Source organism: Polypterus senegalus, chromosome 15 (genome assembly GCF_016835505.1).
Source record: "Polypterus senegalus isolate Bchr_013 chromosome 15, ASM1683550v1, whole genome shotgun sequence".
Classification (NCBI taxonomy): domain Eukaryota; kingdom Metazoa; phylum Chordata; class Cladistia; order Polypteriformes; family Polypteridae; genus Polypterus; species Polypterus senegalus.
Genome location: NC_053168.1, coordinates 1412328 through 1430435, shown reverse-complemented (window position 1 = coordinate 1430435; position 18108 = coordinate 1412328). Strand labels below are relative to the sequence as shown.

The following is an 18108-nucleotide window of genomic DNA, read 5'->3' as shown; positions in this document are numbered from 1 at the left end:
AGGTTCAAAGACATTCCATCAAGCATATCACGGAAAACTGGAAAACTAGCCGTGACTACGGTGAGGAAGTCGAGTTTGCTGTTTCAACGGATTTTGTAGCGTTTTGAATTTTTGTACAACAGCGCCATCTGCTGGGGGATATGGGGCATTCAGAGACCGCCTTAACTGCATATGGACTTCTCTTAATGCCAAAACCCCACTGCATGCCAGGCCTTTTCTCCCTGCACCATTGGGTGTAAGGCAGAAACTGGGCCAGACTACCAAGGGCCAATTCAGCGTTACCAGCGACCCTCAAACATGGGCACATCTTTGGGATACGAGGTGAAAATCCAAGTTAACACTGCAACATTTCACAGAAAGTGGTTGCCAAAACCCATATCCTTGTTGCAATGTCTTTGTTGTTTTGGAGTATGTGGAATTTTCTTGGTGCCCAGTGTGCTCACCTGTGTCCTGGTTGCTTGGGCAGGCCCTTGAACCCTTAGTGGTCCCGGATGTACGCAGTTACAGTCCCAATTTTTCAGTTCCACCTTGGGGTTTGAAGGCTGTGCCCTTTAGACAGACTTACTGGTTATGTTCTTGTGACGCAATTTAAAGGGTGCATGGACTGGCACATCTCGCCGCTTTGGGGCAGTCGTCTTGATTATCACGAATCACGTTGATCACGTAGTGACGACAAGATTTTAGCCCTCTTTGCCAACTGAACAAAAACTGAACTATTATGAATATTCATTTGTGCTACTGTGTCGAGTATTTGACATGGGTGGTTGTCCGGTATGACAATATGTTGATTGACCTTTACTTTGTGTGATTTTAACGCCATTATTTGGCTGCCATTTTATCATCACTGATGCTGGTAGCTAATACAGTGCCAAGTGGCAAGCCTCTCCTTCACAAATGTGAATTACTGGAGGCCATGTCCTTCGTCAGCGGTCACTCTGATTCTAAATGGCTCCTTCCTCGCTTCTACTGCCCGCACACCGTCTGCTCTCACTTTCTCCAGCTACATGAGCCGACCCAAGGCAGGATTTTTCCGGAGACCCTCCACTGCAGCCACATGCCCAGTCCAAGGGCGGGTTTCATAGGTGCTGCTCTTTAAGGGTTTGATGGTCTCTCCGTCACTGGCACACGCCTTCTGCGCAGGTCCTCAGGATTAGCTCCGCCCCATCTAGCAGCAGAACTCTCTCTCTCTCTCCCCCAAGCTCCTCCCTCCCCTTCTGACAGTAACAGAATATTCAGAAACCCAATTAATCGAGGTCAGGGTCACAGGGTGATGCAGCCTATGCTGGCAGCACTTGATGCAAGGCAGGAACCCACTCCACATGCCCAACAATATTTGAATCCAGGACCCCCGGACCGGGTGATGTGTTGGTGCTGCGCCCATTTCTGTTGCGCAGCTCTTATTTTCCCCTCTGATGGATTTGTCCTTCTACATATCTGATGTGACGTGTTTGACCCTTCTGACTTAAATGTGCACTTGTTGAATTGCTGTACCTGATTTTAATGCCCTTATTTCCCTCTTTTGTGTTTGTCTAAGCGCCGCTCCTTCTTTATCATTAGCTGCCGCTCATTTACTTTGACACTTTTCTGTTTGAACCTCTGCATTTTCACACGCCATCCTGCTCCCCTCTCATAACGTCCTTACCTCTCCATATCTCTGAAGTGATGTGTGGTGCCAAAGGTGCTGCCATCACGCACAAAGCAGCCAAGGCGTCTTCAAACTCGGCACTGTGAAGAATGGCCCTCTGGGAGGCTTGCTGCAGAAACAAAAGGTGACAAGAGCATTGAAGATGGCAGGTACATCCGAAACCGGAAGGCCGGTTCAGGACGGCCAGAACTTCACTGTCCGAGCTCAACGGGCAGGTCAAGTTCACCGCGTCGATCTGCTCTAACTTTAGCGATAGAAGACCTTGAGCCACAGTGCCTTTCATTTGATCAACCGAAAAAAAAAAGACTTTAATATCAAGGTGAAAACAAATCTCTCAAAGTAAATAACGACAAAGAGAGAACACAAAAGAACTGATACACCCCTTCACGTCAGCCATGTGTGCTCAGGTCTTCATCTAGCAACTCCATTCTTCATCACAGAACTGCTCAGGCTCTGTCAGGTGTCGTGTCCATTTGTGAGTGGGCAGTCTTCGTCATGTCTACAGGTTCTCCATTGGACTGACAGCCGGACTCTGACTCGGCCCTTCCCGTATCACTTTGGCGCTTTATGCTGGGGCTCGTCGTCTTCTCCCAAGTCACAGGTTCCTTGCAGACTCCATCAGGTTTTCTTCCAGGATTTCTGTGTATTTTACCCTCACAAGCCATCCCCACAACCTTCACGCTGCTTTATGGTGGGGATGTTGTGTCTCTGATGATGGCGTTCAGTCTGATCATTCAAAAGCTCCATTCTGGTCTCATCCCACCATAGACTTCAGAGCCCCCCATGCTCCTTCTACTGAGATGTCCTGAGCTTTTTTGCTCTCTTTGCCACTCTCCTATGAAGCTGCAGCTGGTGGCACCGGTGGCACAGCTCCCTGCCTGCCCTGTCTCTCCAATGTTAGCCACTGTAGCTTGTGACTCCTTCAGAGGTCTCTCCCTTCACTTGTTTTGTGGATGGCCTGCTCTAAAGCTAATGTGTCAGTGAGATATCGTCAACGCTCTGCTGTTTAGACAACTGAGTCATCTACTTTTAGGACTTGAGTGAAAATCTGGTGATGTTTTTAGGTCGTATTTATGCAGAAATCTAGAAAATCCTAAAGGGTTCACAAACTTTCAAGCACAACTGTACACAGACGCCCGAACGGAGGACAGAAAGGTATAAAGGTGCACAGCCCTCTGCCCGTCACCTGCGTATGTTATGTGCGTGATAACAAATGGAAACTTTAAGAAATGTAACCGAGACACTTAAGCCTTAAATGAAACATCGTAGGCCAGAAGACGGTTTTTCTTTTCTATTCTTGTGTGCCCTGCGGTGGGTTGGCACCCTGCCCTGGATTGGTTCCTGCCTTGTGCCCTGTGTTGGCTGGGATTGGCTCCAGCAGACCCCCGTGACCCTGTGTTCGGATTCAGCGGGTTAGAAAATGGATGGATTCTTGTGTGTGTTGTCAACTTTCTTCACTATTTTTTTTTTTTGAGAGCTGTTTGTCTGGAATGTCGCTACATTTTTAAAATGAAGACACTTACTACTGTGAAGTTTTTTTGTACTCGAGTCCCACTAATTGATTGAACTTCCCTGGTAAGCCGCATTTTGAACTCTTGTGGAAACCCTCGACAAACGCGGCTGCACTGTTTTCATTCTGACATTAAAGTCTCTTTCTCTGCTGATCAGCGTCAAAGAAGTTTGAATTTCTCTTCCAGGCCCGTATCGATCTTATACACAGAGCAGACTGGAACCATCTTGGGTCTCGCATGTCTGTTAGCATCCAGGTGACGTTTCTGCTGTGCTCCGAAAAAGCAACCAACAGTTTTATTGTGAAAAATCAATCTGTGGTATTATTTGTTTGTCCTTTAATGTCTGTTTTTGTTAACTAGATTTTTATCTTGCATTATTCTTATTGTAATAATGTTGTAGTGGTAACAGAGTTAAATCAACCTAATAATGATAATATCAATTTAATTGACGTTTTTTTCGTCGTCAAAAATTCTGCATGTAAAAACTTTATTACTACACCACAAAACAAAAATGAATCTGTCAAAAAACCTTAAAAAAGGCTTCCCTTTTCCCATCGTTTTTACACCACCTTGAACGTATTCCACAATTATATTTTGATGAACTAGGGGGCTCTGCGCCCCCAAGTCTGGTTAACTGGATATACAATTTAAAGAGATTGCTATTTTCATGGGAATTGTTACAAATGCATTCTTTTCACTTTTACTTTAAAACTTTAGTGAAAACAATATTTGGAATGAACTTTCCTTCAAGTTCACATTGAATTTTGATTCTGTGTTTGGACTTTCATCGTGACAACGCAATGTGGAACTGCCCGAGAGTGAATATCGTTTCTTCCTCTCTAATAAATAAAACGACTTTCTTGAATGTTTGTCTATGCTTTCTTCTTCGCTTAGTCGTTGACGTGTCATCTAGAACGTATAAAACGATTGTCCTGATAAAATTTATAAGAGCTGAGAGCGCAGGAAGTGTGTCTGAGAAAAGCATTCACACGATTGAGAGGTTAGATGATCGTGTTTGAAAATACTTGTAAGTATGGCGTGACTTGAAAGAATCTCATGGCAAACGTCACTGTCACACGGGACTTCATACCATGCCATCGTTTTTGGAATCTTTTAATTCTCGCTGGCAACACGAATTAGACGATCTACAAGTCTCTGACTTAAAGTTTAAATCCGAACAATATATTCGATCTCTTGTCGCTGTTCCGTTATTTCACTGAGTAATGATTTCCGTTTGTTTGCGCTAATGTGATCTTTACCATCAGTGTTTTGAGACTTTCGAATTTTAGTACTTCAATTATCTCTGACCTGCTCTGCATGTGTACCGCGCCAATGTTTTTGAACTCTTTACGACGTTCTGCTTTGTCCTTTATGTCCGGCCCTGTGCCTGGTTAAATCTTTCTTGCAGGACTTACAAGCGTCTCTCGGAGAAAATCACATCTCATCTCCTTCTAAGATTTTTTTTATAATAGAGAGATATAGGCTATCTATTATATTATATATAAGATAAGTAAATAATTTTATTTTTTATCTACCATAAACATCCTAGGTTTATTTTGTCGATTCAGTGGCTGTCTTTGTGACTTTTCTTTATCCCTTAATAAACAAAATGTTATTTGTTTCACAGCATCGTAGCTAACGTGTTGGTGTTACAATTTTTTCATAAAAAAGTAATAGGAAATTTTTTTTAATACGTTCATAACCAAAAAACAAATTTAATTAAGTTATCAAAATCGAAGGTTAAGTATAGACCAAATATTTCCAGTTCGTTTGGCTTTTGCCATATAGATAAATAAATCTCGAGGGCAATCATTGACAATTGCTGGAGTCAACTGGGCCACAGCAGGCTTCTCACATGGACCACTTTATAATAATAATAATAATAATAATAATAATAATACATTTCTATAGCGCCTTTCCCATGCTGAAGGCACTTCACAAAGTTTAGGAAGAATGGCGGCGTATACAGTATATAGCATTGTACTAAACCAGATAAGTAAATAAAGAAGAGGAAGACAGTAAATTCAGAGAAAAGCCTACCAGACAACATCTTTGAGGGTCTCGCACACACACACACACACACACACACACACACACAGGTGGCATGAGGTGGGAAGTCCTAAGAACCTTTTTATATGTCAGCTAAAAATTGAAACAAGAAAAACATTGTATAGAACAAGGCACCTCAGTGAGTCTTCATCACTTGGTAATTTATTTCTATTTTTAAAGTTGTGTTCTTTTTAAGTTCATTTTTGTCAAACAATTAAAAAATAAAAGAACAATTTTATTTTCCTCCTTCCGGGCAATGCTGGGTATTTCAGCTAGGACTGTGTATTATTATTCAGTGTCCTTCACACAGTAAGTGTCTATTCATCCATCCGACCTTTCACACCCCTCCATTTTATAATGCCTTTTATTTACATCTGTCTACCTTTGATCATTAGAGCTCTTATATTGATCTCTCTATATTACATTAATATATTATTAAATATTTCATGTTGTATTGCAGAGGCCTTGAACATATTAAGGGAGGCTATGAAATCAGACAATTAACAGGGCTGCCCAGGGGAGCTCCAGCAGAAGAAAGACCCCCAAAACACAGAGAAAACCTCAGAAGAAGAGCTAAAAGGCCAGCAGTGAGTCCTGATCTCGATCCAACTGAACATCTCTGCAAGGAGCTCAAATCTGCTACTAGCAAAAGGAATCCTGCAAACACCCGAGAGCACAACAAACTGAGAAACAGCCAGCAGAAAGGGGCAAGACGCTTTTAGAAGGTGCGGTCTGGAGGCGGACATCATGGCATCGTATTGCGAAAGCGGGTCTGGTACACCGTCCAGGTCACAGTGTCATCTTCTGCAGATCTTGGTTGTGCTGCACAGCTTTGTACGTTCTGTTCAGATATTCAAAAGAGCAAATGTTGGTGCATTTCCAGTTATATCTGAAGTGCCAGGAAATGTGCCGGAAATGCCAGGCTGCCAGGAATGTCGACCACCGCTGTATGTGTGTACACGTCACATATCTCTGTTGTGTGGCCCATGTATTGTACACGTGCTTCATGTTACTCATGTTGGTGTCCTGTAATGTGTAGTGTAATAAACTGGCCAGATGATTACCCACATCAGGTGTCCCCATACCGGTGACACATTCAATTTTTTACCTTAACCTAGATGATAAGATAAGCCCGCCTTAACCTAACAAAGTGTAATCGATCGACGCTATGATCTCCTCGACTCTCAAAACGTCGAAACTGAGCCTTAACTTGTAGGCTCCAATGAGGCTGATCAGCAAGGTGAGCCTCACCCCAGGCGTCCTGCCTGCACAGGCCCAACTAAAAGCGCTTCAGCTTTTCATATTCAAAAATAGGTTCAGCAAGGGAAGAGGATGACCTTTGAAAAACCCCTGGCCCCACAATACTAAAAATATATTTCTGAGTTTTACTCATAAAAGATAACATCTTATTTATAAAAGCGGCAGAAGGAGGTTAGGCCTAAAAGGCAAATCTCTCGGCAGTAATGTCAATAAACAAACCTGAAATTCTTAATCAAAAAGGAAAGGGAAAGCCCACAATAACAGTGAAAGTAGCACTTAGTAATCCAAAAACCAAGCCAGTGAACACCAGTGGCAACTAAGGGCACAGCACTGGCACTGTGGTCTCCTCAGACCTCGACAGTCCTGGGGCAGTGGCATTAATGGGGGTAACATGGCACACAAAAGGCAGAACTAACAAATACACGCCCAAAACAGAATACGAAAAGGCAGAACATAAAAATAATACATAGAGAGGCACACAAACAGAGCTCACAAAGTAATATTTAAAGGATTAAGAAAAAGAAAAGACACATAATGGGATCCTGGCTACTTCCTGTCATTTAGGAGGGACACAGGACAAGGGACATTTTGCTTCTGTCTAAAGTAACTTTTTAAAAGTGTCACATACCGAGAGCGTGTTGGTGAGACCCATGAGGCGAGAGATTGCAGCGTTGAGCAGGAAGTCTTCTGTGAAGTGGCTTGTCACCTACAAATGAGCGAGTGTCAGACATTAATGAAGTTACAGGAATAATGGCAGCGCCATCCTTCTGGCTCCACGACAGGTGAGGCCATTTTAGAATTACTTATTGGCACTGGCACCTTTCATTCACCCACCCAGTCCAGTCTGGAGTCACAGAGAGCTGGTGTATGCCAACCTGGAGGGGCGCCAGTCCATCGTACACAAAGTCATGTAAGGAATCAAAAGGTTGAACATCAAAGCTAAAGCTGCCAGTCAGCAAATCCTTTCCCTAAATAACTACACACATGAAGATTTGGTTGGATGATGAGAGCAGCGTGGCTGCCATCTTATATGAGATAATACAAGATGTCACCAACTGGCATCTCATTGTCACCTAGATCTCTCCTCCACCTTTGACACGGTCAACCGTCACAATCAAGAGGCGAATCGAACTGAAAGAGTGGGCTGGGATTTGCAGCTGGGAGATCAGTAAACCAGAAGAGAGCATCGGGGTGTTCACGAGCAAGAACCTGCGTAAAAGTAAGAACAACTCAACACTAAAGAGTTGGGGTGAATCTGCAATCTTAAACACTCAGGAAGTGCACAAAGGTGTCCTTCACACCAACATCACACGTCACTGGCGTCCAGTCATCCCTGTCAACGACCGCAAATCCCAGCAGCCATGGAAAACAAAATGGAGAATGCCAATTAAAAACTAACTCCAAATGAAAAACAAATGTTAGAAATGAATTCCTTGGGATTCAAAATCCTACTTTACACGCATACATTTTGTTAAAAGTCCAAGAAACACCAGGAGTCCATTAAATAGGACAGCTAACTGTGACACAAAACAGCAGTGGGGAGGAAAGGGACAGGAGCAAAAATGACAAAAACGCAGTCAAAGGCCCAACAAGGGGGCGGACGTCAATTACAATTACGCATTCCTGTCACCCAGGCCAAGATGTGATTGCGTTTGTAGGAAACTAACAAGATTTGTCTATAAAACTAACCACAAAAGGTTGTTTTTTTTTTTCTCACCTGTGCAATGGCGTAGTTTTTGTTTCCCCAGATTTTCTTCACTTCTGCCTTTTCTTTTGCACTCAGGCAGTCTGGTGAGGGTGTCACTCCAGAACTTCTTGCATCTATCAGTTTGGTCACTAAGGCCCACAGTCTTGACTGCCATCGGAGGACTCCAGGGATGGCATCAGCTAAAATATAAGAGGAGACGTGTGACAGGTGAAGAGGACGCAGGGCACCCGCTTTCAGTTTTCTTAGGTCAGATCAGGTTGTCATGTCATGTTGCCATACCCGCCACACGACAACACAGCTTGGGATCCTGGTTGGCAACCCCCCTCAGCCAGGCATGCGGTCCAGCACTACTCCCCAGAAATGACCCTCTATCTGTCGCAGTCAGGTGTTACAGGGTCGTCCCCTTGGTCTGGTCCAGGTGCTTGGGTCCTCAACAATGAGAATCCAACCTTGGGTAATGGTGCCACATGGTCGTAGTGCCGCAACCGACGCTCCCTCACCATGCAGGTCTTGTGCCTCAATCAGGACTTTGTGAGCAACACAAAGTCACACCAGCGGCCGCCAAGGACCCTCTGAAGAGACACCGAGTAATGAAGGAGTCGAGTCTTCATCTCAGGTCACTGGATAGCGTTCATGTCTCACAAACAGGGAGCACCAGGACTGACTCTGAAGCCTTGGACCTTCGTCCTTTTCCAGAGATATCAGGAATGCCACATATCTCTTTGCAGGGACCTCATGACCCCCCCAAGCTCTCTGAATGTCACCGCCGAGGTCAGTAAACCTCTCAATGACGAGGTCGACACTCTCTCCGCAGACAGACACACTGACGATGGCCGAGCCTAAGAGGTCATTAAAGGCCCAGAAGCCCAGACAACAGTTTTGTTAGAATTACAATTGTTTTATTCTTTTTTTTTTTTGGCTTTCCCTACACATATTGAAATGAGGTACACATCGAATCAGAGATTTTTGGTGTCATAAAATCCAAATATATCCTCAGTGACTTCTTTAAGAGCAACATTACGCAGTTTAACTTTGTCATCACTTCACCGCAGCGCCACCTTTAATTTGCTAGAGGTGTCTGCGTTTTGGACGCCGTGTCTCAGGCGTTTCCTTAAGCGATCCTTCCCAGAATTCTATGGGCAGCAGGGCCACCTGGCACCACTAGATGGAGCTCTGCAGGACTACTAGGGGCTGGTCCTGACCTGATCTGTCTGGAAAATACCCCTAATGTGTCTGCCAGGGTGGGTTCCCTAGCCTCTGCTTAATAGTCTCCTATTTATGAATTATGATGTGTCTGTTCTCTTATGTCCCTTGTATTTGTGGGTGGACCAGCCTGAAGTCACCACTCCTGGTCCCACCTCTGACTGTTTAAGCCAGCTGAGAAGGCTCAGGAGCAGGAGGTCATTTGTTTATTGTGGAGTATTTCTAAGTGTTGCTTTCTGATTAGATTTTCTTTTTTTTTATCCTTTCTTTTCTGGTTTTCTTGACTGCGGTGGGCTGGCGCCCCGCCTGGGGTTTGTTGCCTGTCTGGCGCCCTGTGTTGGCTGCGACTGGCTCCAGCAGACCCCCGTGACCCTGTAGTTAGGATGTGGCGGGTTGGATAACGGATGGATGGACAGACTATTTATTGGGACTGGTTTGCAATGGATTGCCTTTGCAAGCAACTCCTTTGTCTCCTTTTGTTCTACTTCCTGCATTTTTCTATGTTTTATTTCTAATTAAATTTCTGATTTCTGGCTTAATATTTCAAGATGCTTCGCTTTGTTGGCCATTTTGTTCACAAGCCGGGGTGTGGTGGTTATAGTGGGGCTTTTTAATAAACTTGTGGGCATTTCCTGCGGTTTTGCCAGCTCCACATTTTTGAGGCTTGCTTTGGCTGAAGCCGGCAGGTGGCACGGGGGCCTGACTGACTTACTGCTGGAGAAGTCACACCCAGGCTGCCTTTGTTATGAGACTCCATTTCATAGCAATACCTGAAAGCAGTTATGGCCATTGATCTGGGAGTCAAGAGGCGAGTGTCCAGGCAACAGGAAGAGAGAAGGCATTTGGTGCCAAGAAAGCAGGTAGCGTTTTGTGGAGCATTGTGGGTAAGGAGGCCAGCCACTGCACACTCCTCGTAGATCGGTTGTTTATTCACCCTTGTGCTGTACTTTATATTTTCTTATTCTTCCATCATGATAAATATTCCATTTGTTTTGTACTTTTGGCATATTTTGACATTTTGGTTTTTGAGAGCTGATGGCAGACTTCTAATGTTCTGCCAGCACAAAGAAAATTTGACTGTTTTTTGATATAAATTGGGAAATGAAACATCGTTGAAAACTTAGAGCAAGTTTGAAAAATGGGGGGAACAATAAATCGGGTCATCAGGTAGCAAGCAAAGGCCTGTTAATCAGATCATCGAGTAAATCCAACGTCACAGGCACATTGAAGAAGCCACAATCTCTGATCACCTTTATCTGGTCATGACAGTGACATCACAAGCCACACATTTCCATCACTTGAATGTGCCAACGGGAAACACAAGGGCTCAAAATGTGACGCAGCCAATAAGAGCACTGCGCTACGACATGACACATTTGGAATAAGACACTCTTACACTTACGAGTTTGACTGATTATCGAATGACGCGGATCAGCTAGAGGGGCCGCGTGCGTGGGGTACAGGCAGTCACATGTCACAAGGCCCCGAGTGTCCTGCTCCAAGGATGACAGGCCGCTCCGCTTGCACCTGCTGCTTTAGATGGATTTTAAGGGCCTTCACCGTATGCCAGTTAATAAAATGTGATGCATCACGTGGCAGTTTGGGCCGACCTTTGGGCCAACAATAAAATGAGTTAAAGCACTTGGGAGTCACATACAGGATGAGGCCCACCAACCATCATGAAGTGTAAGAGATGAACATCTGCACTCACTCTTCACGTCCCACAGGATGTCCTGCTCCGGGGGCGCAGCATAGAGGATGTACAGGCGGACCGTGTCGATGCCATACTGCTGCACCACTTCGTTTGGGTCGATCCCATTGTGCTTGGATTTGCTCATCTTCTCCCACGTTATCTGCAGTGGCACTTTGGTGACAGCATGGACGGGAACAGGTCCTTCAGCGGCACAAAACGGCACATAAAAAACAAGGAGAGAAACACAAGTGAGGGCCGCCTGAGGATAAGTGATTACCATCTTTGTGCCCGATGCTATAAACAAGGCTGGGGGTCTTTGGCAGCAGGAGGATCAATGCCTCACCCAGATTGGCAAGTCAGGTTATGATGCCACAATCCAGACATTCTGCCACACAGATGTTGTGGCCACCATTTGTAATTTAGTAAATTCTCTGTCCCCCAGATGTTTCCAATGTATCCCCAGACCCCAACAGCCTCCAACATCATTACAGTTCTGTCCTCCATTGGGAACTCAGCATTATTGTAAGATATTCTCTTTGATTTCCGAAAAATCTAATTGGAAAACAAACAAAAAAAAAAAAAACCACAGACACATGCATTTACTTGAAATCTGCTTTTAAAGTGAGGACTCTGGAGAGAGCAGGGCCAGACTGGCAGAGCCGAGACAGGATGAGGGCATCTCCCCCGACGCCAGGCGCTCAGCCCGCTTACCTGAGAAATCAATCTCCTCTCTCTTCAGGTATTGACCACTCTCGGCGAGTCGGAAGGTCTGACCCTTAATGAGGCCCTGAACGAGCAGCTTGTGGAAAGGCTCTCTGCAGGCAGAGGGGGGGAAACAGATGGCATTTTAAAGAGAGGGTCCGGTCACATCGCCAAACACGGACTTGTGGCAGCAACCGGCAGGAAAGGCACAGACAGACAGACAGACAGACAGACAGACAGACAGATAGATAGATAGATAGATAGATAGATAGATAGATAGATAGATAGATAGATAGATAGATAGATAGATAGATAGATAGATAGATAGATAGATAGAAAGGCACTATATAATAGATAGATAGATAGATATGAATGGTATTATATAATAGATAGATAGATAGATAGATAGATAGATAGATAGATAGATATGTAAGGCACTATATACTAGATAGACAGATAGATAATGAAAGGCACTATATAATAGATAGATAGATAGATAGATAGATAGATAGATAGATAGATAGATAGATAGATAGATAGATAGATAGATAGATAGATAGATGAAAGGCACTATATACTAGATAGATAGATAGATAGATAGATAGATAGATAGATAGATATGATAGACTAGATAGATAGATAGATAGATAGATAGATAGATAGATAGATAGATAGATAGATAGATATGAAAGACACTATATACTAGATAGACAGATAGATAATGAAAGGCACTATATACTATATAGATAGATAGATAGATAGATAGATAGATATGAAAGGCACTATATACTAGATAGACAGATAGATAATGAAAGGCACTATATAATAGATAGATAGATAGATAGATAGATAGATAGATAGATAGATAGATATGAAAGGCACTATATACTAGATAGATAGATAGATAGATAGATAGATAGGATAGATAGATAGATAGATAGATAGATAGATATGAAAGGCACTATATACTAGATAGACAGATAGATAATATGAAAGGCACTATATAATAGATAGATAGATAGATAGATAGAAAGGCACTATATAATAGATAGATAGATAGATAGATAGAAGATAGAAAGGCACTATATAATAGATAGATAGATAGATAGATAGATAGAAAGGCACTATATAATAGATAGATAGATAGATAGATAGATAGATAGATAGATAGATAGATAGATAGATAGATAGATAGATATGAAAGGCACTATATACTAGATAGATAGATAGATAGATAGATAGATACTTTATTAATCCCCAAGGGGAAATTCCCATAATCCAGCAGCAGCAGCATACTGATAAAGAACAATATTAATTTAAAGAGTGATAACAATGCAGGTATAACAGACAATAACTTTGTATAATGTATGATGTCAAATCTAAATCCGTGAAGTTGTTCTCTCGTTCGCTAGCTAAGTGGATGTAAGATACGCTACAACCCCCCGCGCCCAGTCTGCTGCGTCTCTCTTGGATTCATGCAAATAACTCGGTACCGCAAGCGAACTTGGGCTCAAAATCAAGCAGAATGTTCAAGCAGATTATACAAAAAAACAAACAATCAATCTAAATCCGTTAAGTACTTCTCTCGTGAAAAGCGGACAGACAGACATATGTTGGATTTTAGATACAGGTAAAATTCCGTTACTCCCGAGGACCTATTTCATTGTAATGAGATTCTGTATTTGTCGCTATAGTGCTTTATTTAACTGGTGTCCAGGCGTTTGCAGTCATTTCAGTAGCTTGTTTCGTGTTCATTTTATTCTCCTCCTGTCTACAAGTTATGCTGTCGAGAATTTCTCTCAGCATTTCCTTGTGATGATACACATTCAGGGTGCAACTGATGTCCAAACCCATTGGCTGAAGCACTGCCGTGCAATTGGGTGGGGGGAATTCAACGGCAACATTATCTAAATGTTGTGGGCAGCACAGTTATCAATCAGGAGCCGAATCATCCTTTTCTTTTTCTTCTTCATATTGTGAGGTTTCTGAACTCTTTTGAGTAAACCCCCCCACCCCCACTCCCCACCCAATTGGACAACACGCAGAAGTGCGTCCTGAAGCGCGATTACCGCGTCTGTGTAAGATTGTTTGTCTGTTGCCGTGGCAGGACAACAGCAGGCTGATAGTGGTGCAGTGAAGCGCCACAGAAACGAATCCTAAAAGATCGGGTTGCACTATAAGTCCCTGTCTTGCACCCCAAAACACAAGGCTTAGTCTCAGTACTTTAGCAAAACCAGCTTCATTCAGCGTGAAACAGGAACAGCCCGGTCATTTATTGTCACGTGATCTGCCACTCTGCTCTACACAGACACAGTAGTCAGGCAGGGCCGTGGCCAGGTTTCTGCCCTGCATTTGTAATGTACCTTGTATCACCCATCGAGATCTTTTCTGTTTGCTTTGGCGGAGAGACGCAGCACAGCTGTGGGCCTGCTGTTGCCCTGGCAACGGATAAACAGTCTTTCACAGACGCCGTGATCGCACTTCGGGACGCTCGTCAACATGCTGTCCACTTGGGGGAGGTCACAAGAGAGTTTACAAAGCTCACCTTTTCTTGTGACGCATTAATAGGAATGTTTCGCGAACGAGCGTCACTGAGCCACATAAAAACGGCTTTTTCAACGTCTTCAAATGCAGCAGTTCGCATACGTTGGCAACCCGAGGTTTTTCTTCTTTTTTTGCTCGGCCTTTCAAGAAAGTTGACAGCGTCGATAGCGAAATTCTGAATTCACTGGCAACGTCTTTTTTCTTTTTGTCGGAAATGAGTTAAAGTTTTTTTTATCGTTTTTTTTCGTGTCTCCCGTTTCTATAGGAGGGTTACAATGAGTTAAATTCCAATGGATGTTTTTCAAATGTTGACGAGCAAAAAGCAAAACGTATCACTGAAAACCGCCGGAAACAAAAACGGCAAAAAAACAATAAGAGGAAAGTTCAAAGAAAGAAAAAATAATGACAATGTTTGTGTTTGGGGATCGTTGTGCACAAGTGAGCTGCGGCCACAGAACTGACGGCCCTGCGGAGGATTCGTTCAGGCATTTCAAGGTCACTTCGTTGTAATGAAAGTATCTGCTGAATGGACTTCGTAGTAACGAGATTTCTATAGACTCGCGTCATATGGGCAAACTGTCAGGACCATAAAAATACTTTGTTGTAATGAAACTTTCATCGTAAAGATATTCGTTGTAACAGAATGTTACCTGCATATAGAGATATTACTGAAACATAAAAGAACATTGTTCGATTTGTACCTGAAAGGCCAGAAGTTTATGGTTATCCTCGTTTTTGGGTTTTATGAAATTACTGAACTTTAAACACCTGAGCCCCAATTTGGATTGCTATGTTAAAGCCAGGGTTCCTCCCCGGGTTGTTTTTAAATTTCTTGTTGATTTATTTATTTGTTTGGTAAATTTTTGATTCTTTGGTTATTCTTCTCTATTTTAATATTACTATGTATTTGTATAATTTATATTTGATGCCACTTTTATTTCTTTCTTGATTATTTGCATTGTTGTGGGTGGAGCCCCAAGAGGCAGGGCCTCACATATAAGGACCGCCCCCAGCCTTTAAAGGCCAGCTGGGCGCTCTTTGCAGTTCACTCAACGCACTTCGGTTGACAGTAAAGGGACTTTTGCTCTTTCTTTGTTTGGATTTTTGTTGTCATTTTTAGGACTCAACTTGGATTAACTTCCAGGCAACTCCTTTTGCTTGCCTGGTGCTGTTTTTTGTTAATAAAGATTTTTGTTTATAAAGATTCTCAAAGGATTATTTGTTCTAACCAAAGGTTTTTCAACGTGTTTTCCCCTTCCCTTGAGAGTCACTTTGAACGTTTGGGATATTTCCGTATATTTAAACATTCTTGGCCAGGCGTAGGCCTAAACCAGCCTCTTGAGTAAGTCGCTCAGCCTTCTCTGGCCATTCTAGGCAGGATGCTGGCCTGTTCTCGGTGCTGTTTTGGAAGCCCCACGCCTGAGTGGGCCGAGTCCTAATGTGGACCCTTGCAGGCCAGTCAGTCTGCCATTTGAGTCTGGGGCTGGGCTGCTTCTTAATCCCAGACAGCGTGGAGTCCTGATCCCACTTTGGTTTACTTTGAGGCCGGCTATTTGCAAATGAACCAAACGAATCTTAGGCTGAGCAGAGGACTAGCAGGAATTTTCTAAGGTTTTATGTAACTGATGATTTTAAATGTATAGAAATGCCTGCATTTTTATGATGTTCCATAATTATCCAAGGACCTTTTAATTGTGGATGGTAACGGGCACAGAAGGTAAATGGAATGTCTGCTGCTAACACCTGACTAAATACACAGATCTGAGCATTTGAGAGGGTGCAGGAGTGGGCCCATTGATTCAGTGGCACCTGCTTTGTGCCCAGTGTTGTTGGGGTCCCCACTGCCCCCGATCATGAACTGCACATGGCAGGGCTTCTCCTTACCTGTGTTTGGTCAGCTTGAGGTCTTTGCAGAAGTGGCTCATAAACCTGGCGTAGTACAGATGCATGACCGCATGCTCCTTCCCCCCAATGTACAAATCCACTGGCAGCCAACGGTTAACAGCAGGAGGATCAAAAGGCCTGGGAGGGAGAAAGAGACCATCGGTAACGTGTGACAGCACTGGATACGTCAGCAAAGCACCAACTCCGGGTCTTCATTATGGAGCCCTCAGACATCACAGCATGGGTAAGCGCCAAGGTCTGAGCCACAGGACTTATGACCTTGTACTACACGGGGAAGGTGACACGTGGACAAGAACAATAGGAGATGTCAGTTTCAGCAGTGTAGTCACTCAGCCTACCTCTCTGGCAACGGCTCAGAAGTGCCCAGTTTCTGCCAGGGTGTGGTGAAGTGTTACGTTTCTGATGTTTGTTGTATTTATTATTCTGTTTATTTTATTCACTATCAATGGATTACGTGTGGGTGGTCCCTGAGACGTCCCAGTGGAAGGACCCCTCTCAGAGGAGTGGATCCTTCAGTGAGTCATTAATGTCCTGAAAGAGTGCCTCTCGCGATTCTGGATATCTTGCTTCTGTTTGTGGTTTTTGAAGATTAGATTTTGTCTTGGGTCTTTTTCGCTGTGGATTGCACTTTTAGACAAATCCGTTTTCTATTTTCTTTTGTTTACTGCCTATTCCTATGTACAGTGAAACAACAGGCCACGACCGTAATTTGTACGATTTGTACGTGTTTCGAGACGTTTGTGGCCTGAGGTTCCACTGTATATTTAAAAATGCTAAAGTCTGTCAGCCTGTCACTCCGTTACTCACAAACTACTGGGACCAGAACTTTGATCTTTGTCTTGGTCTAGAAATTCAAAAAAGTTTGGGCAGTTGCCACCAGGAGGCCATGACCCGTGATTGTGTGTTTATGGCAAAGTGATTAAGAAACCAAAATATTACCACAGAAATAATAAGAAGAGCAACAAACATCTGCTGAGCAACAAGCAAATTGCAGAAAGTGATTTAGCGGCAAAGAATGAGAAAAGCCGTGCCAGGCTCGACTCTGCACTGCTCTGTACTTCTCATTGACATCTTGCCCACCTTTCTAATCTCTTACCTTCCCTGCCTGCTTTTGATTTTCCACTGACTATTGTTATGAAGCGGAGAGTTCCTACACACAAAGTCTCAAACACGGACTCAAAAGGCCCAACAGAGGGGGAGTAAACCAGAACTACTCATAAATAAAAAAAAATGTATTCATAAAAATGCCCAGAAATATTAAAGCTTCAAAAAGCAACAAAGGTAAAGCCTTCAAAACAGGCAAATCGAAAAGTGAACAAAGTCCCAATACGAAATCCAAAGACAGAGAAAAGGTCACAAAATCCAGAAACTCAGAAAGATCAAACGAGCATAAAACACGAGAGAACTCTCTAACATCCTAGCACATTCACAATGAACCACAAGGGACTGTGGGGTTTGCTCAGGTAGCCTCTTGCCAGCGATGGGCAGGTGACCACCCATGAAATACAAAAGACACTTTGATGCACAGAAAGTAAAACTTCAACATTGTTAACATAAACTACAGACACATAAATGAGACCCTTAAACCCTAGTTGGGGGTCCCTGGCTGATTAATGCCAACTCTCTCCCGGCCCTTTTCACTTTTTCTCAATAATCTTTACAGATGATTTGTGTCTCAACTGAAGTGGCGGGAGTCAAGCTGACCTACTGTCGCACTTCTCGCCATGACGCCCGAACATTCAAGTTCTTTATGACACTGTGGCCTGTCACCTTCGTCACAAAATGGTCCCGGAGGCGAATTTGGATTGTGGGCCTCTAACCAGATGATAACCCACTTGGTAATCCTCAGGGGGTCCTGCTCTGGATTTGCCCCTTTTCCTTTACTTGA

At 43.5% G+C, this 18108-nt stretch overlaps 1 protein-coding gene across 2 annotated transcripts in view; it reads right to left on the bottom strand.

Moving 5' to 3' along the window:
• lars2 (leucyl-tRNA synthetase 2, mitochondrial) overlaps window positions 1-18108 on the bottom strand; it is a 183961-nt gene that overhangs the window by 4994 nt on the left and 160859 nt on the right. For both annotated transcript variants that reach the window (XM_039736507.1, XM_039736508.1), the window contains 6 exons: window positions 16200-16337; window positions 11781-11884; window positions 11088-11270; window positions 8183-8352; window positions 7094-7171; window positions 1643-1754 (listed from right to left, as the gene is read on the bottom strand). In XM_039736507.1, the coding sequence (XP_039592441.1) occupies window positions 1643-1754; window positions 7094-7171; window positions 8183-8352; window positions 11088-11270; window positions 11781-11884; window positions 16200-16337 (785 nt within the window). The remainder of the gene's footprint in view (window positions 1-1642; window positions 1755-7093; window positions 7172-8182; window positions 8353-11087; window positions 11271-11780; window positions 11885-16199; window positions 16338-18108) is intronic.